General features: G+C 47.4%; 1 protein-coding gene across 3 annotated transcripts; it reads left to right on the top strand.

Annotated features, from left to right (window-relative positions):
- The first annotated feature begins 3 nt into the window (after window positions 1-3).
- Window positions 4-23,739, top strand: TUBGCP2 (tubulin gamma complex component 2). Of its 3 annotated transcripts, none has more exons than XM_074544508.1 (19): window positions 11-75; window positions 1,236-1,381; window positions 2,416-2,588; window positions 3,989-4,117; window positions 4,387-4,566; window positions 7,438-7,597; window positions 7,928-8,135; window positions 8,726-8,925; window positions 9,372-9,561; window positions 10,081-10,226; window positions 10,808-10,988; window positions 11,904-12,084; window positions 12,277-12,449; window positions 13,479-13,607; window positions 14,049-14,169; window positions 16,496-16,639; window positions 17,817-17,945; window positions 18,634-18,797; window positions 23,537-23,739. In XM_074544508.1, exons 3-19 carry the CDS (start codon window positions 2,439-2,441, stop codon window positions 23,640-23,642), a joined length of 2,691 nt encoding a protein of 896 aa, XP_074400609.1. In that variant the 5' UTR covers window positions 11-75; window positions 1,236-1,381; window positions 2,416-2,438; the 3' UTR covers window positions 23,643-23,739. The 3 variants fall into 3 exon arrangements, with proteins under 3 accessions (XP_074400611.1, XP_074400609.1, XP_074400610.1); XM_074544509.1 differs by lacking the exon at window positions 11-75 and adding an exon at window positions 172-407; XM_074544510.1 differs by lacking the exon at window positions 1,236-1,381 and having other exon boundaries at window positions 4-75.
- Window positions 23,740-24,713: the final 974 nt, after the last annotated feature.

The raw sequence follows: 24,713 nt of genomic DNA, 5'->3' as shown, positions 1-24,713 counted from the left end.
AGGTTACCGCGCCGCCCAGGGCGCATGCGCGGGGCGCGCTTCCCGGCGCCAGCGGCGGCACTTCCGGGCGGGCAGGTAGGGATGGGATGAAATTAAATTAAATTAAATTTAATTAATAGGTAGTGTATGATAGGGTAGAGCAGGGTATGGAGGGTGGGATGAGGCGCAGCTGAGGTGCTGCCCGGGCCTGTAGGGTCATCCCGGCGATGGCGATCCCCCCGCTGGCTGTTCCGTGTGCGGTGCCCCCTCAGGCCCTCAGCCGAGCCAGCCCAGCTCCTGCTGCTCCTCCTCATTCCCTGACCCACAGACATTTCATCCGGAAATCCGTGCAGGATCACTGCCCCAGGTGGTGGGGAAGGCGGGCTTTTAAAGAGATTCAAGCTTAAACTGCACCAGCCTGTTCTAATGTGAGTCAGTTTTGAGTGGAGAGTGGGACCAAGGCTTGCAGGTGTGAAAAATGCGTGTATTTTATGATTGGCTTATAGCAAATATTCAAATGAATATTATATGGGTTGTGTTAAAAAGTAATGCTGTATTAATTCTCTTAAGTAGTGTGGTAAATATAGTTTTAGGTTATAACAAAATGTTAAAATAGAAACGATGCTATGTAGCATACTTTTTTAAAAGAAAGGACTCACAGTGAGATAGCAGCCACAGGACACCTGAATCTTTCAGAGAGAAAGAATTTATTGCCCTCTTGTCAGAAGAAACGAATTTCTTCCCACCTCAAAGGCGCTGTCAGGATTCAGAGGAAGAAGCTGACACTGCCCAGACAGAATCCTGTGTTAGAATGGAATTTATGCATCGTGTATGAGGTGTATGAATATGCAACAGGCTGTTGCTTTTAAGGGTTAATCCTCTGTTAACGTGGGGCCTTTTTTGGGCTTATTTTGCCCAGAAAAAGGTACCCGGGCATTCATAACTCTTTGTCTCTATTGTCTCATATTGTCCTAATTCAGATTGTCCAAATTATCATTACTCTAATTGTATTACTATTTTTATAACCATTTTATTCCTATTAAACTTTTAAAATTTTAAAAAACAAGTGATTGGCGATTTTCACACAGGGATCCCTTCCAGCCTAAGTGAATTCCACAATCTTGGCAAAACAAAAGTGTGTCCCTGTGCTTGATACATGGATCTGGATTGTATCTGCTTGATACAGTCTGTGTCACGTGAATCTCCCTTATTTATTTCCATGATTCCTGACTCAGGGTCTTGTTTCTGATTTACAGAATCACAAGATGTTCTGAGCTGGAAGGGACCCACAAGGATCATCAAGTCCAGCTCTGGAGTGAATGGCCCATTCCAGGACTGGCCCCACAACCTGGGTGTTTTTAGCACCAGGCTCTGACCTGCTGAGCTCATCTCAGGGTTCTGTGTCAGTATTAAAGTTATTTAAGCATTCTGCAGTGTTTGAGTGGAGTTAGTAAAGTGGGCAGTGGAATAGGAAGATGCCTAAAGTTGGAAAAGCTGCTTTGTGGTGATTTCAGAAGCAGCAGCAGGGTCAGCCTGTCAGGACACCAAGCAGTGCTTCCAGCATTTCCTCTGAGTGAAAAACCCTCTGCTGGCCAACCTCAGCTTGAGATTCTCCCCCAGGTTTAGAGTTCCTGGCTGGAGCTGTCCCAGCTGCACCTGTGGCTGCCTCTGGATCCCTGGAAGTGTCCAAGGCTGGGTTGGAGGGGGCTTGGAGCAGCCTGGGATAGTGGGAGCTGTCCCTGCCATGGCAGGGGGTGGAACAGAGGCTTTGAGACCACTGACCTAGAACAGAGTTAGAGAATGAAGCAGGGATTTATTAAAGGGATCTCTTTCATGGATCCACCTTGGGCAGCACAAGAGCCCAGCCAGGGCTGCATCAAAAATGAACCAAAATGGGCACAAAATGAACAAAAATGGTCACAAAATGCACGACCCGGCGCAAGGTCTGTCACTTTGATCAGTTCTGCTCCATTTGCATATTGGAGTTCATTGTCCAATTGCAGCTTTAGGTTATGCAGTCCCATCCTTGTTTTTCTCTCTTCACTCCATGTTGTTTGTGCTCATGGGCCTGAGATTTGGATCACTTGTCCTTGGTCCCCAGCTGGAGCAGGAATTGTTTTATTTAGCTATTCTGTGCAGAGAGCTCACCATCCCTTAATGTGAAGCTCAGAGGTGCAACCTAAAGCAGCACAGAGTCTGAAAAACACAAAATCTAAAACCTGAGGCACCAGAATGAGACAGGCTTTGAGTCTCTGTCCCAAACCATATAAGGAGCATCCCTGCTTGGTTTGCTTCCTCCTCCTTCCCCAGCCAAACATCTCCACATTCCAGAAGCATCTCCCTGCTGGGGCTGTTTTCCCTGCTGGATCTGTTTTCCCTGGTGGATCTGTTTCCCCTGCAGCAGTGTGATGACCCCTGTGGTTTCCATGTCCCCAGGGCTGGTGGCAGGAGGTGGCAGCATGAGCGAGTTCCGCATCCACCACGACGTGAACGAGCTGCTGAGCCTGCTGCGCGTGCACGGCGGCGAGGGCGCCGAGGTCTACATCGAACTGCTGCAGAAGAACCGCACGCCCTACGTCACCACCAACGTCTCTGCCCACAGTGCCAAGGTCCTGCCGCCCTCTGATGGAATAGCAGCTCGTCCTCTTGGTGTTCAGCAAGGGAAAATGGGAAAAGGAGGGTTGGTTGGGTCCGGGGTGGCGAAAAGGTGGAGTGGTTGAGGGAGAGGAGGAATGTTAGGACTGGGGTGTGGGGAAGTTCAAAGGAGGAGGTTGTTTTGTGGGATATTAGGAGGGAGTGTTCCCTGAGAAGCTGTGGCTGGCCCTAGATCCTTGGAAGTGTCCAAGGTGAGGTTGGACAGGGCTTGGAGCCACTTGGGATAGTGGAAATTGTCCCAGCCCATGGAACAAGATCACCTTGAACTTCCCTTCCCTTCCCTTCCCTTCCCTTCCCTTCCCTTCCCTTCCCTTCCCTTCCCTTCCCTTCCCTTCCCTTCCCTTCCCTTCCCTTCCCTTCCCTTCCCTTCCCTTCCCTTCCCTTCCCTTCCCTTCCCTTCCCTTCCCTTCCCTTCCCTTCCCTTCCCTTCCCTTCCCTTCCCTTCCCTTCCCTTCCCTTCCCACAGGGCTAGGAGCCACCTGGGATGGTGGAAGGTGTCCCTGCCCATGGAACAAGATCACCTTAAAGTTCCCACTCAAACCTTTCCTTGATCCCATGATTGTGGTATTTATTCACATTCTGTGAACAGAGGTTCTGTTCAGAATTCATTCTTTTTCCTGGGAGAAGCTCAGAGAAGAGGAGAAAACAATTCTTATTTCTATTTACTGCTCCTGTTGTTGCACATGTGGAATGTGTTATGGAAATTGTTTGCCCAGAGTGGTTTGTTAATTAGACACAGTGAAGATTGTTTTGGTTCCTTGGCCAGTTGGGTCAAAGCTGTGTCCTGGCTGTCTCAGACAGTCACAGGTTTTTCTTTAGTATCTCTTTTAGTATAGTATACTAATAATACTAATAATATACTAAAAATACTGTACTATTCTTTAGTATAGTATCTCTTTAGTATGTCATTTAGTACAGTAATAATTAATATAGTATAGCTTAATAAAGCAATTGTTCAGCCTTCTGAAATCATGGAGTCAGAGCACATTATTCCCTACACTGGGGTTGCTCTTCTACTGTACATGATGAAATGAAAATGGTATAAAATGCAATTATATTACTAAAAGCTGACTTTTTTTTTTTCTGAATTTCTCCCAAATATTAGAGGTTAAAGCCTGGCACTCATGACCAGACTCATATACTTTTATAGCTCTATAACTCATATAGCTTTTGTGGCTGTAAGACTGCTTTTTGTTTTCATTTTTAAAAGCAAACCACCAGTCAAGCTCTAAGTGCTAGGAAGTCTCCAGCTCTGTCTGAAACTTGGCATCTTTGTAGCCTGAGCTGTGTGTTTGCTCTAATTCCATTTCATTTTAATTATAACTCCATTTAATATTAACCTGCTGTTTTACAGGTGAAAATAGCAGAGTTTTCTCGAACTCCTGAAGATTTTTTAAAGAAGTATGATGAGCTGAAGTCTAAAAACACAAGACATCTGGATTCTTTAGTTTATCTGCTGTCCAAACTCACCGAAGACAAAGAGGTTGGTTCCTCCTTTAGAACTGGGTGTTGAGGAATAGAAACAATGCAATGTTTGATTTATGGTAAAGCTCAGTGAAATCTGTAGAAATCAACAAATGAGCAGTTCTGTTAAAGCCCTGCTGAGGGTTATGCTCCTCTTGATATAATCCATCAAGACATGGAAAACTGGGACAGAGTTTGGGGTTAGATTCACACATGGTCATGTGTTTCTTGCTTTCACTTGTGCTGCCCTGCATTCACAAAACATTTTCTTTGTTTCTCTATGTACAGACACTCCACTACCTGCAGCAAAATGCAAAAGAAAGGGCAGAACTGGCAGCAAATGCAGGCACCAGCAGCAGCAGCACGAATTTCTCCATCCCCTGCTCCACCTCCAAGATGTCTCTGCAGGAGCTGGAGGAGCTGCGCAAGCAGCTGGGCAGCGTCACAGCCAGCTCCAGTGCACAGCAGGTACAAAGCCCTTCCTTCCCAACTCTGGGCACAAAATCTTCCCTTCTCATAGTCAGACTGTGTTAAATCTTGGTGCTGTTCCTTGTAAAAGTGGCGTTTTTCTATTCCAGTCAGTTAAGCTTACATTCTTTGAGGTAATTCTAAGGTAAAATTCACAGTTAAATTCTTCTCTGTGAGGAATCTGGCACAAGCTGCCCAGAGCAGCTGTGGGTGTTTCATCCCAAGGCCAGGGCTTGGAGCAACCTGGCATCATGGAAAAGACACAAAGGAAGAGGAAAACCAGGCATAGCAAACAGTTAAACATTTCATTAGCAGGAGGTTGTGAGGTCAGAGTGCAAAAGGGCTGTTTATGACTTAAAATTTAAATTCTGTTTCCTGTCATTATTTGTATAAAAGACTACACTGTGGTAGCTTGACCTGCCAAACAAGACAGGGAGAGAAAAAATGGTAAAAAACTCATGGGTCAAGATAAGGATATTTTGGCTGCAGAAGGCAGAGGGGCAAAAGTGTGTGGAGAGTTTTTTGGACAGAGGGGAAAGAAGAAAAGATGCTCAGAGGTCCATAGTGCCTTCTCATGTCTGGTCAGCAAAATCTAACAGGGGACAAGCCTCAGACCACTTCAGGCCCTCAGTGGCAAGAGGGATGGATTTATTCCATGTCCCATGCTTTGGGTGTCAGCTTGAAGGGCTCTACATCAATGTGATGGTGGAGGAGAACTCAAATCCTAAACAAAGGATCCAACCCCTCAACCTGTCAGCAGTGGTGAGACCAGCCTTGTCCCACATCCCCTGAAATACTGCACAGACACTGGGCCTGACTCATCCTGATCCTTCACAGACAGTCTGAGTCAAGTGGGTGATTTAGATCATGAGGGGAAGATGAATTTCCAGTGAGATAACTGATCTTCTTACCAGGATTTATGTGTGAACTTGCTAAAAGAGGACGGACCTGGAAGTGCCGTTCCCTGGGATGTGCAGTTCACAGCCAGAGGGATTGAAATGCCATCACAAGCCAAGATCTGTGCTCCCTGCTGCTCCATTTGCAGTCTCTTCAGACTTAAAGAGCTGCAGCTGTGTTCAAAGGGCCTGGTGCTCAGGCCTGTTGGGTCAGTAAGGGCTGGGACAGGAGGACATTCCTTGGAAGTGTTGGTTCTGCTCAGCCTGTGACCAGATGTTGTGTCTGTGAGGGTCGCAGATGGAGCTGGAGGTGTTTGTGGAGCTCAGAGACCAGCCCTTCATCCCCCTCTGTATATGTTGGCACTGCCATTGCTCAAGATGTCAGCTGCAGGTGCCCCACCATGACAGCCACCCTGTGCCAGGGCTGTTGGGTGCCACCTGAGGGTTGGTTCTCAGCCCTGGGAGCTTTCTCCAGGCTGTTGCTGAAGCCTGTAGTGACAGTGACCTGAATTTTGAGTTGCAGAGGGAAGGTGATTCATGCCCCTGAGGCTTGTGCTTTGTCACCAGTGCCACAAGTGCCATCTGCCCTGGGATTGCTTGGCACTGACAGAGGGATTGGAGTTACTGCTTGGACCACTTTTGGTCCAGGATTCATGAAGGTGGCAAAGTTAAGTGTTCCCTTTCAGGTGGATGTGTCCTTTATAGCCAAAATGTTGATTTTTTTGACCTCTGCCAGTTAACAAAGTCACACTAGAGCTGGTTGAACTGCAACAGAGCTGCCCTTGTTATAGAATAAACATAGAATAAACATATAGAATGAATATAGTGCCTCTTGCTATAAAATAAAATCAGAGTCATCAAATCCAGCCCTGAACTGAATATCACCATGCCCACTAAACCATGTCCCCAGCTGCCATTTCTGCCAATGTTTTGGACACTTCCAGAGGTGGTGACACCACCATTTCCCTGGGGAGTTTGTCCCAATGATTAACCACTCTCTCAGAAAAGAAATTTTTCCTGCCTGCCATTTGGGAAGAGCCACTGGTGGCTGCCCTTCTCCCAAGCAGAACATGTTCATACAACCAACTGAGATTTGCAGTTTAATAGGTTTAGCCATCCTTTGAATTGCTGGCACCTTGCTTGATGCTTCCTATTTCTCCACATCCAAGTCCCAGTTCTGTGAGGGGAGCAGAGGAAATCGAGGTCCTTTCAGCAGATCTCCCACACATGATGTAAATAAGAAAGTCAAACGAGCCTGTGCTTATCCCTTTTCTCACACACACACTCACATCTGTGGAGTTTCTGCAATGGCCTTCACCAGCCCTGGCTTTGTGCACTTGGGGCTCCAAATGTTCACGTGGGCTGTGCATCTCACAAGCTTCCCCAGCTGATGATTGATCCTGCACTCCATTTATTTTAGTGTCAGAGCTGGGGGTGGAGAGTCTTTCAGTCTTCAAGAGCTCACTTCCTTCGCCAACTCCCACTCAGAGCAAAAAACTCCATCATTTTCCAGCTCTCTGGGGGTGGATTTGTCTGGGTTGCATTTGGCATTGAGTTCAGAGGTGCTCAGTGCCCCTGCAACAGGATGCTGGTGCTTCTGGAAAGAGTTTGGTGCTCTCTCTAAACCAGCAACCACTGCCTGCTCCTTGTGCATGTCCCCATTCTGCTTCCCTGGGTGTGCCCCAGCACCCAAGCCAGTGGGGACAGATGCAGAAAGGCATGATTTGATGTAACCCCACATTAAAAGGTCAAATATATTTTAAAAATTGAATTTTTTGCAGCAGTGGGACAAATAGACTAGGTGGCCCTGAGAAATTAACCCTCCACCATGCTACTGAAATACCAGCTACTCTCCTTTCTGTTCCCAAGTCCATCAATTGGTCTGCAGTCAATTTCTCCCTGAAATGAAACATTTCCTGGACTTCTGAAAGTCTCCTGATTTTTTCCTTTCTTCACCTCTCTCTTTCTCCAACAGCCTCTCGAGCTTACCCGAAAAATCCTCCGGGATAAGCAGAACAAGAAGAATTCTGGGCAGCCCATTCCAGTATTTCCATCCTGGGTCTATGAGAGACCTGCACTCATTGGGGATTTCTTAATTGGCACCAGCCTAAGCACTGACACAACAGTACCAATAGGTATGTGAAACACATGGGAAATTGCATTCATTTGTGGTGTTTTGTCAGAAACAGAAATGCTGTCCAGATGTTCACACTCAGCAAAACTTGGCTCTTGGCACTTCTTTTCTTTGGGCTGTTTTCTGGGTATTTGAATATTTTGGTGGCAGGTTGGGGAAGTTGTTGGTGTGGGAATAGCTGGGCACTTTTGGGTGGCAGGATTTGCCTGCTGGATTTGGGTAGGGATGAGCAAAGGATTCTGTTCTCCAGGAAATCAAAGTACAAGACATAAACAGGTGGCACATTTTGTCCTTTTTTTGTCTTTTTTTTTTGTCTCCTCTTTGGGAACAGGCACTTTGCCACTGGCCTCCCAGGAATCCATGATTGTGGAGGACTTGCTGTACGTGCTGATTGGAGTGGATGGCAGGTACATCACAGCACAGGCCCTGGTGGGCAGGCAGAACAGAGCCTTCTCACTTGATCCAAACCTGGACTTGTCCATCAAGGAGTTGGTGACCAGGATTCTTCCTGTGGCTGCCAGTTACTCTGCTGTCACCAGGTACTGAGCTGGGTTTTGTCAGGAGATCTCCTGTGAGAATAGAGAATCTGCCATTGTGTAGGTGTTAACTTCCATGCTTAACTTAAACTAGAGGGTATAAAATGAGTGGCAATTTATTTGGGTCAGTTTTAGCTCTGCTGGGTTTTTCCTCTGTGCTGCCAGTTCACTTTTTCATTCACACAGCTTTGTTCTTTCCAGTCTTAGCCTTGGTGATTTCAAATAAAATGCAGGTGTGGTGTATCTACCTATTCTGGCTTCTCTTCCCACTCTGCTATGAAATTCCCCATATTTCCTGCTTTTTGCTCCTCTCTGGACATCCAGGACTGAGAGAACCTTTGTGTGCTGGTTCCACTTTCTACACAGTGCTTTTACAACAAACAAATGGTTCTAATTCCCTTGTGGCTGGAGAGGAAGCATCTTCCTACAGCTTTCCCTTCTAGGAAATGTGGGATGGGAAATAAAGGAGAGGGACTGGTGTGATTCCCAGCATGGGATCTACTGGTGTGCCTGCACAGTGTCCTGAAAGCAGAACTTCCTGAAAATCACACAAATTGCATTGTCTGACAGAGTTTTCATTTTGCTTTTTACAGGTTTATAGAGGAGAAGTCCTCCTTCGAGTATGGACAGGTAAATCATGCTCTGGCTGCAGCCATGAGGACTCTAATCAAGGAGTACATGATATTAATTACCCAGCTGGAGCACCTTCAGAGGCAGGGCCTGCTGTCACTGCAGAAGCTGTGGTTTTACATCCAGCCCACAATGAGGACCCTGGAGATTCTGGCTTCACTGGGTAAATTTCCAGAATTTACAGGTTGTGGAAGCTGCAGGGTAGCCAAGCAGGCAGAGCATGTCCCATTTGGATTTCCTGCTTTATTGAAGAAGAAACCCCAGGGGAATTGTACTTGTGAGGGCACTGCACTTCTTGTGGAGAAGAGCACTCAGCTTCTAGGGGTGAATGAGCCTTTGGAGCTGCCAGGAGGCACCTCAGGGCCTTTTACCTTCACAGCCCTTGCCCTTCCCATCGGCTGGATCCACCACTGCTGCCTCTCCTCAGCTCCTTCCAGACTCCTCTCCAGCTCTGTGTGGTTATAATCCCTGGAAATTTCTATCCAGCCCCTTGCTTACAGCTACAGAGGCAGCTCAGGGGGCTGTGTCCAGTCTGGGGATTTTATTTCAGGATTTTTCAAGTTGTAAGTTCTAATATTGTTGTTTTGTTTGTTTGTTTTTTAATTCCAGCTACTTCTGTGGATAAGGGTGAGTGTATGGGAGGATCAACCCTGAGCTTGCTCCATGACAAGACTTTCAATTACACAGGGGACAGCCAGGCCCAGGAGCTGTGCCTGTATTTAACCAAGGCAGCCAGCGTGCCTTACTTTGAAATCCTGGAAAAGTGGATATATAGAGGCATCATTAATGATCCATACAGGTAAAGAACAGTACAAAATGAAATTAAATGCAAAACTTCATTAATTCTGATCTGCTTTGTTGAGTCTGTGTTGCCTGGGGGCCTGAAACAACCCTCTTGGAAGTTTTTTGGCTTTTGTAGAGTAATTTAAAGCATTTGAATGTATTTGATAGTTTATGCAGCATTTCTCTTTCCCACATTTTCAGAATCATAAGGTGGGAACAAAGCTGAAGGTAAAATATCTGAAATTAATGCCTTTGTGCTGGTGACAAAGGTGTTTCCTCACCCCTGCACTGACAAACAGATAATGTTTAGCCTTGGCTTATGAACCCTGTAAAATTCTGTTTCTCATTGCAGATCATCAGAGACACTGCATAGTGCTTTTCCTCTTGCTTCACAAACAGACAAATTTCAGTTCTTGATTGGATGTGTGCTCATGAGACCTTATTTCTGATAGATCCCATTGGCAGTTTGCAGGTCAAAACCAGTAATCCTCATTGTGCCACTTCCTGCCCCTAAACATCTGCTTTAACTGTTCAGTGAGTTCATGGTGGAGGAGCACGAGCTGCAGAAGGAGAAGATTCAGGAGGACTATAATGACAAGTACTGGGATCAGAGATACACTGTTGTCCAGCAGCAGATCCCCTCCTTCCTGCAGAAAATGGCTGACAAAATCCTAAGCACAGGTAGGTGCTTCTGCTGTGGCAGGAGCCTTGAGAGAAGCTGGTCTTGTGTGAGGAGAAGGGAAATGTCACCATGCCTTGCCACTTTATGGGGTTGTCCAGCTTAAATGAGAGCAATAGAAGAGTCAGATTTAAAAGGAATCCCAAACCCTATAAATGAAACAGCACAGGAGCCCAGCAGCAAGGGGAGCTGTCTGTCTCACTGCTGTTTTGTGAGCAGGTTTTCTGGCTGGATGGAGCTGAGCTTTGACTACCTGAGTGTTAATTTAAACATTCAACCTCTTACCCTTGTACAAAGCCCTCCAAAAGTGACTTCAAAAAAAGAGTTTCAGGCCACCTGCAGGGATGTTTTGTCACCACTGGGAAACCAAACCATTTCTAAATCTCCTTAAATGTGATACCAGCTGCCTCTTTTAAAATTCTGTATCATCTTTTGAAAGGTGCCTAAATCCTTTCCAACTTTCAGCACAACACAGTATAAACATTTATCAGCACATCTTCCTCTTGAAGGGAGTGGTGTGGAAGTTTCTCTGTTGGCTGTACAGCAGGGATGATTATGGGACATTCTTTCTTTTTCATTTCAGGCAAATATTTAAATGTTGTGAGGGAATGTGGGCGAGATGTCACCTGCCCTGTGGCCAAAGAGGTCATCTACACTTTAAAGGAGAGAGCCTATGTGGAGCAAATAGAAAAAGCATATAACTATGCCAGCAAAGTTCTTCTGGACTTCCTGATGGAGGAGAAAGAGCTGGTGGCTCACCTAAGGTTGGATTTATTTTACTAAATGCATGATAAATAGATTGGTTCTGCTAAGGGACATAAATTTTTGAAGTTAGCTCTGTTCTCTTGGGATATTACCAAGGTGTTCTCTCTATTTCCATTTAGAAAGGTTGACCTAAAAAATAAGAGTTGGATTTTTTTTTCCCTGAAGAGGGGGAAAAAAAGTTTAAAATGATAGAAATGTTGAGTGGGAAAGATGTTGGGGGGTCTCTGGTCCAACTTCCTTAGAGGGCTGTTGCCAAAAATAGGTCAGGGCTTGTCTAGCCCAGATCAGGAGTGTGGAGCCACCCTGTGTTATGGCTGTGCTCCTGTTTCTGCTCCAAAGCCTGCAGTTATCCTGAGTGATCTCTGGCCAGGCACTTGGTTAATCCTCAGGCTCATCTCAGAACTGCTTCCAAGCTCTGTGCCCACCACTGGGAACTCTCCCTGGTGCCAGGTGAACATCAAAGTTCATGTGTCCTGTTACAGCAAAAGTCTGCTGGATTTTAAAAAGCAACACAGATATTTGTTCACTGAGAGGAGTGCAGGATTCTGCTCAGAATTGGCAGCTGCCCCTTGGCTGGAGCAGATCTGGGAGTTGTTCAGGACAGCAGTAGGAGCCTGCACGTAACACACCCAGGAGTTTTGGGTTTTTTTTTCATTTTTCTGGACAAAAAAACACCAGCAGCAGCCCTGATCTGACTGCACAGAAGTGTCCTGATTGAGGAGGTAGGGGGGAGGAGACATCCATAAAAGACTAATCTCCAAACTGGTTATTTATGGCTGTGTGCTCTCCAGAAAGAGAAACATTTTGTGCTCAAACCCCCCAGGCTCATTTAATTGATTGCATTTGTTCCTTTAGGTTTGATATGGATTACCTTTAAGAAAAGTCATCAATTATCTTTTCATTTTCTTGAGCAGATCTATAAAACACTATTTCCTGATGGATCAAGGGGACTTTTTTGTTCACTTCATGGATCTGACAGAGGAGGAACTGAAGAAGCCTGTGGATGACATCATAACAACAAGGCTGGAGGCTCTGCTGGAATTAGCCCTGAGAATGAGCACAGCCAACACTGATCCCTTCAAGGATGATTTAAAGGTGAGGATGGCTGGAAGCAGAAGATAAATTGATTTTGAGCAGAAGGTCTGGGAGATCTGTGTGCCTGTGAGACCCTGCTGCTGCCTAGGTTGGTGTGACAGCAGTGACTCTGACCTTGGGCACCTTGCTGCTGTTCCACAGCAGCTCTGGGTGTCCTGTGGCTTCATTTTCTTTCCTGCTCTTCCCTTACAGATTGACTTGATGCCCCATGACCTCATCACACAGCTGTTGAGGGTGTTGGCCATAGAAACAAAGCAGGAGAAAGCCATCATCAGTGCAGAGCCCACAGAGCTCACCCTCAGCGGCCTGGAGGCCTTTTCCTTCGACTACATTGTGAAGTGGCCTCTGTCCCTCATCATAAACAGGTAAGGCATCAATCCACTGAGGGAAAAACAGACTGGTACTCTCCCAAGGGGCTTTCCATGCAGGAATCAAACATTCCTCAAAGCTGGAGAGCAGAAGAAAACACACTTTCTGCTATCTCTGGTTGCAGACTCAAAGAATTCAGGCTGTTGCTACTCTAACAGGCTATTTTGCGTTTAACTGAGCTGTGAGGGTCCAAATGGAATTCTGCAGGAATTTGCTCCTTGTTTCCCTGGTAAAACTCTTCTGTGAGCCACAAGCAAATGGGAAAAGCAGCACTGAGTTAGCAGAGTGGCAGATTCCAAATTGCTGAATGCCAGCAATTAACTCCTCCCTTAATTTCCCCTCTAAAAATTCCATTGAATCGGTGAGACTTTCCCAACGACGCGACGCTTTTGGGATTTTGTCTCTTCCTTCCCAACACAGTGTGTTAGCTCTGGTGGTAGCTATGGAAGTGAAAATGGGATTTTGGTAAGGTTTCCTGAACTGTATCGACTGGAGCTCTGCAGACACCTACGCCCAAGTGTCTGAGCACAGACCTGAATCCAGTCCCAGAGCTATAAATAAGCAGCCCCATCTGCTTGTGACAGTGCATTGCTGCTGGGGTAATGCTGCCTGGAGCTTGGTTACAGCTTTGCCTCCCCTTCTTTGGAAAATCTGGCTAAATTCTAAAATCCTGGTGAATTCTTGGGTGACCATCTCAGCCTTAGCATGGTGACCACAGTGTCTGAACCTTCCCTCCCAGCCCATGTGAGTAACCCCTGCCTGGAGCTGGAGGGAATTATGGAGGCTGGTGATGAACCCACTGGCAGGAAATATGGAGGAGGGTCTCCTTGGAGAGGAATTCTTTGGGGGGGGGTTGCAAATGTGGCTCTCTTGCTTCGGTTCAGTGCAGATCTGTGTGTGTCTGAAGGCGTGAGGAACATATTGTGTAAAGTCTCTTTACCTCTGAGCAGCCTCAGCCTTCACAGCTTGGTCTGTCAATCAGAGCAGGACTTCAAAATCTGGATGGGCTTCTCCTTTCCTTCCAGGAAAGCACTGACAAGGTACCAGATGCTTTTCAGACACATGTTCTACTGCAAGCACGTGGAAAGGCAGCTGTGCAATGTTTGGATCAGCAATAAGACAGCCAAACAATTCTCCCTGCATTCAGCTAAGTGGTACAGCTTTTTATTTGTTTTTTTTCAGTTTTGGGTCTCCTTCTTGCTAATTAGATACCTCATGACATAGCTCAGACAATACTGAGCTGAAAAAGATCCTTAAAAATGTCTTGCAGGCTCAGAGACATCAATTTGTAACATTTTAGGTTTCACTCAATAGCTGTTTGTAAAGTTGCTTTAATATTTCATATCAAAATGTTAGTTTTATATGAGCAAATATTCAAAGCCTATGCCAGGTTCAAAACTCTGACTCTACTAATTGATGAAAAGCCATGAAAAATACTCAGAGCTGGTTTGCAGTGACTATAATCCCTCTCACACTGCAGCAAGGCATTTGCTAGGACAGAAATATTTAGCTCTGTGCTTGGCTGTGCAAGGCTGGTGCTAGTTCTCCGTGGCATTTGCTAGCTCTGAGCTGTGTGGGTGTGATTTCTCCCCTAGGTTTGCTGGTGCTTTCACACTGCGGCAGCGGATGCTGAATTTTGTGCAGAATATCCAGTATTACATGATGTTTGAAGTGATGGAGCCAACATGGCACATCCTGGAGAAGAACCTGAAGCTGGTGAGTGAAGTTGGAATGGAAGGCTTAACAAATGGAAGGCCTAATTTCAGTAACTGCAGCTGTCTGTTGGTTTTGTTGGAGGCATTAAAATATCTGGGAGCTGCTGTTCCTGCCACATTGCAGAGTGCTGCTGTTCTGCACCACCTTTCTGCTTGATTAGTCATACATCCCTTTCCTGTGCTGCATCCTCCTGTCTCACTCTGCTCCCTGTTATGTAAGGGCAGGTTCTGCTCAATGTTCCCATGCACAGGAGAGAGAGAGCTGTGCAAAAGGAAGGTGGATGCAGAGTGCAAAGGTCATAAACCAGTCCAGGCATCTCCAGCTGATTCCTTGGCTGAGTTACAGTGCTCCTAAAGTAGAGCCTGTGCTTTCCCTTCCATGAAACTGCCAAGGACTGGCATGCAGAGAATGCTTGGTTTAAAAAATACCATTATTATCATCATCATTCCCTCTGGTAGTCACCCTGTGATCAGACACTTCTAGGTTGTGCATCTTTTTCCTCTTACACCCTGAAAAACACAAAACACTCCTCTGAGGTACCAAACCACCCAACACCCCTGCAGTCAGCTCTCTTGGCAGCTCTTGTGGCTCTTCAGCATCATCTGATCCTGCTTTAGTTTTTCCTGTGCCCCAAGGAGGTTTTGGGGGTCAGCTAGCCAACATTTTGATGCCCTGTCATGTTTTTTTCCTGGAGAATTCACAGGAGGGAGCAGGTCTGGGATTGTGAGTGTCTCTGCACATTCTTGGCAGAACTTCTGAATGAGAAGAGTTCATATGTCAAGCTCCTGGATAATCTGGGAGTTGTACTTATTTCTTAGTTTTGTTGCAAGTTTAGGTTTGCAAAATATATCATTCAGTTTACTGTGCTTGCATGGAAGCTGTTGTTGAAGTTATCCTGTCCCTGTTTTCTCCTTTAATTTGTATTTTAGGGGGGAAAAGGATGATCCTCACTGGTCTCATGTAGTGCCTTATGGTGCATTTTATTTGTCACGCTTCTCTCTTCCTAAAGTTGTGGCTGGGATCTTCATCTTCATAACATCACTGTCTTCATCAACACAATTTCATCATCATCTTCATTAAAAAGCTGCATTTATTCCTGTTCTGCAGTAGCTTAAAGGGATGTGGTGTTGGAATCCAAAATGCAGGGAATTCTCAGAACTTTGGGCTTGTAAACTAAAGTTTAGAATTAAACACAGGATTTGATCTGAGATCTTGGAAAAGGCTTCCAAACTCAGGTGCTAGAAGTGAGAATGTGGATTTATAGTTTAAAGCAGAGACATGTTAAGCTAAGTAGAGAAAAGTTTAGAGTTTTAGAGTTTAAGTATAAATGTACTTATAATACATTTATAGTAATAAATATAAATAATAAATAATATTTTATTATTAATAACTAATAAAAGTAGTTACAAGGGTAAACAAAAATAAAATAGATAAAAATAGTTACAAGGGTAAACAAAAAGTTTAAAATGCAGTGCTGTAGGTTTGTGTGTCATAACATGATTGCCTAAGAAAGCTGTAGCATGAGTCCATAAGACAAAAATATTTAAGGAGTGGGTCAAAAACATAAATAGCCTTGTTAGCAGTGTTTTATTGGTCAATAAATCCTTAAAAGATCTTGTAACTAGGGGTCTTGTAACCTTCTAAACCATACAATAAAAATGTGAGCCAAACTCACCCTTCCTACCTATGTAGAAAATAAGAAATATAAACCACATCATCTAAAAACTCAGAAATCCCATCTCTAACTCGTTCAAAATTCCTTCCAAAACCCCCATAGTGTGGAAGGGGTTTCCTGCACTGGTCCTGCTGGAGCAGTGTGGATGCTGTGGCAATTTTAGTCCTGTGGTTCTTTCCTAAGCTTGATTTGTGTTCTGAGCTTCAGCACCGTGCAGAGTGAGAGGGAGTTTTAATCTCTCATTCAAAACTCAAGACTGAAACAGCCTGTTGGAGTAGCAGAGATGAACAAAAATCCCACAGAATCCTCCCAACACTGCATGTCCCAGCTCCTTATTGGCTCCTAAAGCATATTTCTGAATAGCCTGTATGTTTTAATGATAAGCTTATTGACATTTAAGATTCTTCAATTTGTTTTTCCCTTTTGCTCTTGTTTTCACTGACTTTACTGAGATTGTGGAGGTGGGAGTGACCATGACAAGCAGATTTAAAAACAAAAGAAATGCAAGTTCATAAAGCAGATAACTCCATCCTTTCATGGGGAGGGCTTGGGTGATCAAAGCAAGCATTTTGTGGGCAGTGAAGGGTGCTGGGCTGCAGCTTTGGGGCAGAGCATGGTTTGGTTTGTCATTTTTGGGCTGTCCTGTCACAGGCATCCAACATTGACGATGTCCTGAGCCACCACACCAGCTTCCTGGACAACTGCCTGAAGGACTGCATGCTCACCAACCCAGAGCTGCTCAAGATCTTCTCCAAGCTGATGTCTGTGTGTGTCATGTTCACCAACTGCATGCAGGTGTGTACAGCCCCCCTGTGTCACAGTCCCTGTGCCACCCCACATGGACTTGTCTCTGTTCCCTCTGTCTGCAGCTTCAGGGCTTGACAACTCACACCTCTCCCAAATGGTTTCTCTGGCTTCTTACTCCACAAAATCCTCCTTTTTCCATGCTGAGATCAGGTTCATATGGACCAAATTCCCTCTGTTGAGGTGTAAGTTGTAGGGCTCTGTAGAGATCTCTCTTGAGGGTGAGGTGAGGGGTGCATTCCAGCATGAGGGAGCCCACACAGCTTTTCTAAAATTCACTTTCCAGTGGGTTGTGAGAGATCTGTGTACCAGCATTGAAAAGACAGGTGTCTGCTAAGGAAGGCAAGAGCTTCCTTGAAATGGAAAATGGAAACCTCTTCCCTCTGAATTATTGTAATTTTGAGATTAAGGGGCTCACAGGCAAAGATATGGGAGCAGGAATAACAGTTCTCTACTAGGAAAATTAAAATGCAAATGCAATAGTACAAAAAGATAAACAGAGCCAGACCATGCCCTGCCCCCTGTGTGCCAGGGGGTGTCCCAGCCCCATCCATGGGGGCTCAGCCCTCCTGCAGTGCCAGCTGTGGCTCTGCTGCAGAGGGATCCTGCACAAGGGGGGAGTTTTCCTCTGCAGCTCCAGGGCTGCTGCAGATGGGCCTGGGCTCCCTCTGGCCATGCAGGGCAGCACAAAGCTGCTCCTCTGGCAGTGCAGGGGCAAAGGCTGCTGTGGGGTCCCAAAGCTCAGATTGGATCCAGGTAGGAATGCTTGGCTCCTCCCCTGGGCGGAGCATCTCCCCATGGGATGCTGGGATTGGATCAGCCATGCAGGGACACTCAGTGGCCTTGAATAGAAGATAATTAATAATTAATGGCCCGTGAACAGGAGATAATTAATAATTAATGGCCCATCAACAGAAGAGATCTCCTGGAGGGAAGGTTGGTGGTGAAAGAGATAAATAAAACTGCCCAGTTAACAGCAGATAGCTGCCCCACCTCTGACAGATGGGGACAGAATCCACACCCCCATTTCCAGCCTCAGACCTGCATGCTGAATTCAGACTCACAGTTAGCTCTGCAGGCAGTTGGGGTGGGCACAGCTGAGCCTTGTGCTGTGCCACAAAGGAAGAAATGAGCTGTAACCGTGTCCCCAATGCTGTTCCCTTGCCAGAGGTTCACCCAGAGCATGAAGCTGGACAGTGAGATGGAGAGGCTCACCCTGGAGCACGGCACCATGCTGGGCCCTCCCACCGAGGAGGAGCGTGCTGAGGAGGCTGCCAAGAAGAAGCTGACCAACAAGGTGGGGCTCTCTGGCCAGGGTGGCCACATGCAGGTAGCCCTTCCTGGTTTCTAGACCACCTCTGGCCCCAAACCCACAATTTTTGTGGCATTCTGGACAGTGTGGAGCTCTGCTGGAGTTCTCAAAGCCTGCTTTGAAGACCCTGTCTCCCACTGCAGTCCCTGCACTGGTGTTTGAGTTTTACTTGTGTTTTCAGCTGTGCAGAGCCACATCCAGGCTTTGAAAATGCCAGCACTTCACCATTCCCAGAGTGTGAGCAGGGCTTTTGCACTCCATGGCTTTCATACCTGGGGGATCTGACCTGTCCATATTTCTCTGTCTGGATGCACAGGGGATTCACCCTGGCTGGCAGATCCTGCTCTCCCTCTGGCACATCTGCATCAGCCCTGCAGTCACAGAGCTCCAGAGGTCACAGCCTGTCATAGGAAACACACATTTTCTGCCTGCTGGCTTTTCCTCCTGCTTGAAAATGAGCAATGGCAGCATTTATCTGTGGATAACTCAGCTGGGATCTGCTCTGGGCTTCTCCCAGGCTGGCCACAGCAGGGCTGTTAGCTACCAAGGACTTGGAAAGGTTTATTTCAGAGTGAAGTTTGCTGGCAGTGCTCTTGGGTGGGTTAGGGGATGGAGGGAATCCCTGTGTGCAGATCAGCACCCACATGGGGCCACTCTGCCTTTGTCTTGGCAGCTTTTAGCAGAGCATGCTGACAGCCTGCACCTCACATCTGGCTTTGAAGCCACCATCAACAAGTTTGACAGCAATTTCTCCACGCATCTGCTGGACCTGCTGGACAAGCTGAGCGTGTACAGCACCAATGACTGTGAGCACAGCATGCTCAACATCATCTACAGGTGAGCCAGGTCTTCCCTGTCTGTGAGTTCCCCTCCCCAGGTCCCAGGTTCAGCTCAGGAAATGCTCATTATAGCTGAGAAATGTGTTTATTTAGGAGCTCTGAGCAGCCTGGGCTAGAGGAAGGTGTCCCTGCCCATGGCAGGGGGTTGGAATGAGATGGGCTTTGAGGTGCCTTGCAACCCAGACCATTCTGCTTTGCATTTCAACCCTAGGCTTTAGGAAACCCCAGAACATTCCTTTGAATTGTGTGAAATTTGTCCATTAATATTATAAATGTAATGTTAGTTTTCCTGGGGATTGTCTCGCTGTGGAGACAGTGAATAAACCAATTTCCAACTACAGGGTAAGCATTCCAAGCTGAGAAATTCACTCAAAGGTTTGACCATAAAGTGATTATTTTAAGTTCCCATATTGCATTTAGTTCAATAAGCAGCTTCTTGGAAATGAAAATTCCTTCAGAAATACATAAAAGTCAGGTACACAGGATAGGAGGGAAGAGAAAGCAGATGGAAGTTTTGCTGCTGGTTGTTGCTTTTTCAAGAAAAAAAACCCTGGATGTTCTGCTCCCTGTCCATCTGCACTGGATATCTTTTCTGGGTGGCTGATAACCCCCACAGCTCTGTTGAGATGTGCTACACCTGAGAGCAGAGAGAGAGAGAGAATGTCTCACAAATGTTTTTTAAGGAGATTGTTGTCCCCTCCTGGTGCTGCTTCTGACAGCATCTGTCAGGGCTGTCAGGATTGCTGGTACTTTGCAAACCCTTGTTAGGTGAAGTATTCCCACAGGAGACTGTGCTTCCACTTGTCCTTTTCTTCTGGGAGCTTCTTGTCCTGCAGTGCCCCAGGGCTGCTTGGTGTTCTGAGCCCTCCTGCTTTTATCCATCCCCTGTCAGGGGAGCATTGCCACCCCCTGTGGGTGCTGCTGAGCCCATGAAGTGGGAATGTGGGTGAGGAGCCCTTCTCCACAGCCCTAAGAACTCAGGTTGGCTCCAGCTCTGAAGTAACCAGAGCCAGAGGTCTTCTCCTCATCTTGGAATTCCTCCAAAAAACTGTTTGTGTGGCTGTGGTTACTGTTCCTGTCAGGACTAACCAGGGCACCCAAATCTCTGCAGGACCTTTTGGGAGAGGCTGCTGTGGCTTCTCAACATTTCATGTCACCCTTCATGTGCCTGGAGATCCCAGTTCATCATCATCATCATCAGGCTGTTGAGGTTCCAGGCAGGATCCATCTGTAGGAAAGGCTGGCAGGATTCAGCTCTCCCTGTTCCCTGGCTCCATCACTGCCTGGTGTCACAGCAGCATCCAGACTGGGGCTGGATTCAGGGATTAGGGCCACAGGCAGCTGAGTCACCCAGGCAGGAGCATTCAGTGCTCCTCAGTGCTCCAGCTCTCCTCCTTTATCCTTTTCTATAAACATTTTTCCCATCCCCAATACAAGTTTTAACAGAGGGGCTTGTACATGTTCATGTTCATGCTCATGACTTCCCCATCCAGGAGATCTTGATGGCAGCTCACCCCATGATCCCAGGGCACAGGGGACATGGCCAGCACACTGCTGAGGACCAAATTACCAATTCTGTCATGGTGGGAATGTCACACACGTGCCAGGACAGTGGGACAGCCTGGCTGTGTGTCCTGCCCAGGGTGCCACAGCAGGAGCTGCTCCATCAGTGTCACAGCCCCACTGGGGCTCAGCTGGGGCCAGCAGGTGACTCCTGAGCTGTGAAACCTCTGCAGCTGCTGCTCCCAAGCACAGAGAGGTTGGGTTTTGCAAGCAGCACTTCCTGCTTCAGGGGAAAGGAGAAGTGATGGTGCAGATGATGCAGTGCTGCTGTCTGTGGTGTGTGCTGTGGACAGTGACCCAGCTGCACCCAGAGGCTCAGAGGAGGGTCTGGCTGCTTTGCCCTCCCTTTGTTCCCACATCCCTGTCCTTATGCCACCAGGGCTGTCACCACTGTCAAGTCCCTCCCTAGTCTGGACTCTCTGGGGCCACTTGAGTCTTCACCAAGGCATTGGAGCTGCTGGACCTTTCCTGTCAACCCAGAAATCCTGGGTGTGAGCAGCCCATGGAGCCTTTCCTGTCAGATATCCCCAATTCCTCAGCAGAATTCCTGGGTGTGAGCAGCCCATGGGACCTTTCCTGTCAGATATCCCCAATTCCTCAGCAGAAATCCTGGGTGTGAACAGCCCAAGGGACCTTTCCTGTCAGATATCCCCAATTCCTCAGCAGAATTCCTGGGTGTGAGCAGCCCAAGGGACCTTTCCAGACCCTGCTCAGGGCTGGTGAAAGGGTGGGAGCCCCACAGTGAATGTCACCCAGAGGTGACATTTAGTTCCCATTCAGGTTGGAGGGATTGCTGGCTCCAGGCCTGGGCTCTATGGCAACAGGAACCTGAGAAGCAGAGTGGAGACAGTTGCCATCTGAAATAACATATTTGAGAGAGTTTATAAGGAAGAGTTTGTAAGACACACCACACTTTTCTTCTAATTTATAACCTTTTTATGGGACTGCTTTCCAACAGGGATCATCAACATGTCAGATAAATAACAAAATTCACAGTTCTGGTACTTGCTCATCATTTACTTGATCCTGGTTAGCACTTATTCATTTTGTGGTACTTAGTAACTGAGACATTTTATTTGTGGCATCAACCAACAGGAGATGGAGATGCAGAGGGTTTCCTCCAGAGCTCACAGATCTCTGCTGTGCCCAAGTTCTGCTCAGTGTGTCATAGAATAGAATCAGAAAATCTCCTGAGGTGGAAGGGCCCCAACAAGGATCTTGCAGACACCACAACAATCCCACCCTGGGAGCAGTATCCAAATGCTCCTGGCAGCCTCAGGGCTGTGCCCATTCCCTGGGCAGCCTGGGCAGTGCCAGCACCCTCTGGGGGAAGAACCTTTCCCTAAAATCCAACTTAAACCTGCCCTAGCCCTTCTCCAGCCTTTCCCTTGGGAGTGCAGGAAGTCTCCAGCCACTCCAACACATCCCAGGAGTGAAAAGGAGCAGAGCTACAGTGGAGAGGGCTCTGTCAGCAGGATTAGTTAAGTCCTCATTCTTAGAAATCTCATACATCAGTGTGGTTACCAGCATCCTTCCCTTACCAGTTTGGAGGAAGCTGAGCTCAGAGTAGGTCACCAGGACGTGGAGTGGTGCAAACCTCACCACAAATGAAGAAACTGGCACGTAAGCACATGCTGAGGGAGCACCACAGAGATTCTGAAGAAATGGTTATCAGGGATCACTTGAAACTAAAAACAGCTGAAGGGGAAGCCAAGCAAAATCTGTCAGTCACTGAGCTGGGCATGAAGCAGCTTTAGAAATGGAGCAGGTGCTCAAAGCAGCAAGTCCTGGCCTTGTGTTTGAAGCAAAACTTGCCCAGAGCTCTCACCTCAGTGTCAGGTTTCCCTGGTTCAGCTGCTCGAGGATGAAGGCAATGTAAAGCTTTTCAGCCAGGAGAGAGCAACAGATAAATTCCATCTGTCGAGGCTCTGTTTTCTGCAGGCACCAAAAAATGTCAAGGAACAATTTGTTGCCGTTTGTGTGAGGTTGTTAAGCAACATGAAACTCAAATATTGTGCCCATTCAGTTGGTACTGGAGCAGCCTAATTTGAGAAAGGGAGAGAGTAACTTTGGTGTGATTCATGGGCTGTCACTGCCTGCCTGCTCAGTGATCCAGGGCACACGAGCTGCACGGGCCGTGGGTGCTCTGGGATGTGCCAAGGGAAGGTCACAGCAGGCTTGGGGCTGGGTGGCATCACTCTGGATTATCAGGGAGGTGGGGTTGTGGTGGTACCCCTGGTGGTGAGTGCTTTGGAGATGCTTTTCCAAGTGTCACTTGTGGCTGAGCAACTTCTGGCCATGTGCAGGTGTTGGTGAGTTGTGGATTCATGGGGAGCATCCTGGTGTTAGCCAGGGGATGGTGGGGATGGGAACCTCAGCATTTCCTGGTGCTGGGTGGATTTCCTGTGGGAGTTAGTGCTGAACTCTGTGCTGGGGAGGGCTGGGAAGGTGCAGACCCTGAGCAACCCTTGTCCACTCAGGACACCTCTGTGTGGCCTGCAGAGGAGCTGTGAGCATTTGGTCCTTCCCAATGTGTTTGGGACAGATTCCTGATGCATTTCCCTTTCAAGGCATGGCACAGAGAGGGTGTCACCACACCCATGGCACAGCACACATCCCGTGCAGGGACAGGGCTCCCTGGTGTCACCGTGGTATTTTCTGAAAAATCTCCTGAGAAGCTGAGAAGCCTCAGAAAAGAGATTTAAACAATAATTATCTGATTGCTTGGGATGTGGTTTGGAGGATGTTTACCAACAGGTGAATGTTTGATTGGTTCCATGTGAATTGTTTTTAATTCATGACCAATCACAGTTCAGCTGTGTCGGACTCTCTGGTCAGTCACGGGGTTTTATTATTCATTCTTTTCTAACCTTCTGATGCATCCTTTCTCTTTCTTTAGTGTAGATTTAGTAGATAATTTTATTTGAATATAATAGAATATCATAAAATAGTAAATCAGCCTTCTAGTTGAGAAGGTTGTTGAGAACTTGGGAGTCAGTTCTTGTCTCTCACCTTGTCCTGGGGACCCTCACAACAACACCGCAACAGTTGGTGACAGCAATTGTTCCAACACCACAGCAATTGGTGACAAGAGTTGGTGACCAGAGCACCCTGTGGGTGTCCTGGGGGGTTCCTACTGCCACCTGCCCTGCCCAGGTGTGTTCTGTCCCTCAGGTTGGACTTCAATGGCTTCTACACGGAGCGCCTGGAGCACATGTCGGCCGAGCGCAGCCGCAAGGCGCTGCCGCTGCTGCCCCGCCTGGCCGTGCCTGCCCAGTGAGCCCAGCCCGCCCTGCCACAACCCCTGCCAACCCTCACTCTCCTGACCTGTTTGTAATGTTTCAGGCTTTTTTTGCTCTTTTTTTTTTTTTTTTTTTTACTATGTTGTACAATGATGTGTTTGTGTGTTGTAAAATAAATTAAATAACAATAACAACAAAAAATCAGGGTTGTTTGGTCTGTTAACCGAACACAAATTGTTGTGGATGCTCCATCCCTGGGAGTGCCCAAGGACAGGCTGGACAGGGCTTGGAGCAAGCTGGGATAGTGGAAGGTGTCCCTGCCCATGCCATGGGATGATCTTTAAGTTCCTTTCCAACCCCAAGCCTGCAGCAGAGGAATTCCAGGGAATCTGAATATTGCCTGAGGCAGTTTGAGAGCAGGTGCATAGAGGGAAGGAAGAACATGAAACTCAAATGTCTCCCAGGAACAAGGGGTAACCAAGGCCAGGGGCACAGAGGCCTTGGGGACAGGAGTGGGGACCTGGGATGTGTGTGAGGGCTGTGGGCACAGAACTGAGTGCTCCTGTCCTTCCTCTCCCTCACTGCTCCTGTGCAGAGGGAGACCCAGATTCTGTGTGCTCCATGGCCTACAGCTGCTCATCCTGCTTGCCAGAGGGAGAGAGAGCCCAGCAGAGGGTGGGGACCAGCAGCCAGCACTGAGTCCCACTGGAAGTCATGGAGAGTTCATTGAATCAACAGTGAATTTATGACTAATCCCAAATCCGCTCACACCCACGTGCCTCTGTCCATTTCCATTTCCTGGTTGTCCCTGGCCAGAAACACCCAGAAATACAAACGTGCCCAGCTTATCTGCCCTGATCTCCCAGCTCCAGTGCTTCCTGTGACAGTCCAGCCACCCCAGTGCCCTGAGTGCCCCTGCAGAGCCACAGGACATGTCCCACCAGGCAGGGGGACACCTTCATCCCCCAAGGCCATACACACAGTCTACAGTGCCACCCGGACCATTTTCCCACCCCAATGTCCTGTGGGCATCCATGTCCTGTGGGCATCCTCCTCCACGCCACTGACCCAGCCCCCCGTGCCCCAGGGACCCTCCCCAGAGCCTTGCA

Source organism: Zonotrichia albicollis, chromosome 7 (assembly GCF_047830755.1).
Source record: "Zonotrichia albicollis isolate bZonAlb1 chromosome 7, bZonAlb1.hap1, whole genome shotgun sequence".
In the NCBI taxonomy this organism is placed as follows: Eukaryota; Metazoa; Chordata; class Aves; order Passeriformes; family Passerellidae; genus Zonotrichia; species Zonotrichia albicollis.
This window is presented reverse-complemented; position numbering and strand designations above follow the sequence as displayed.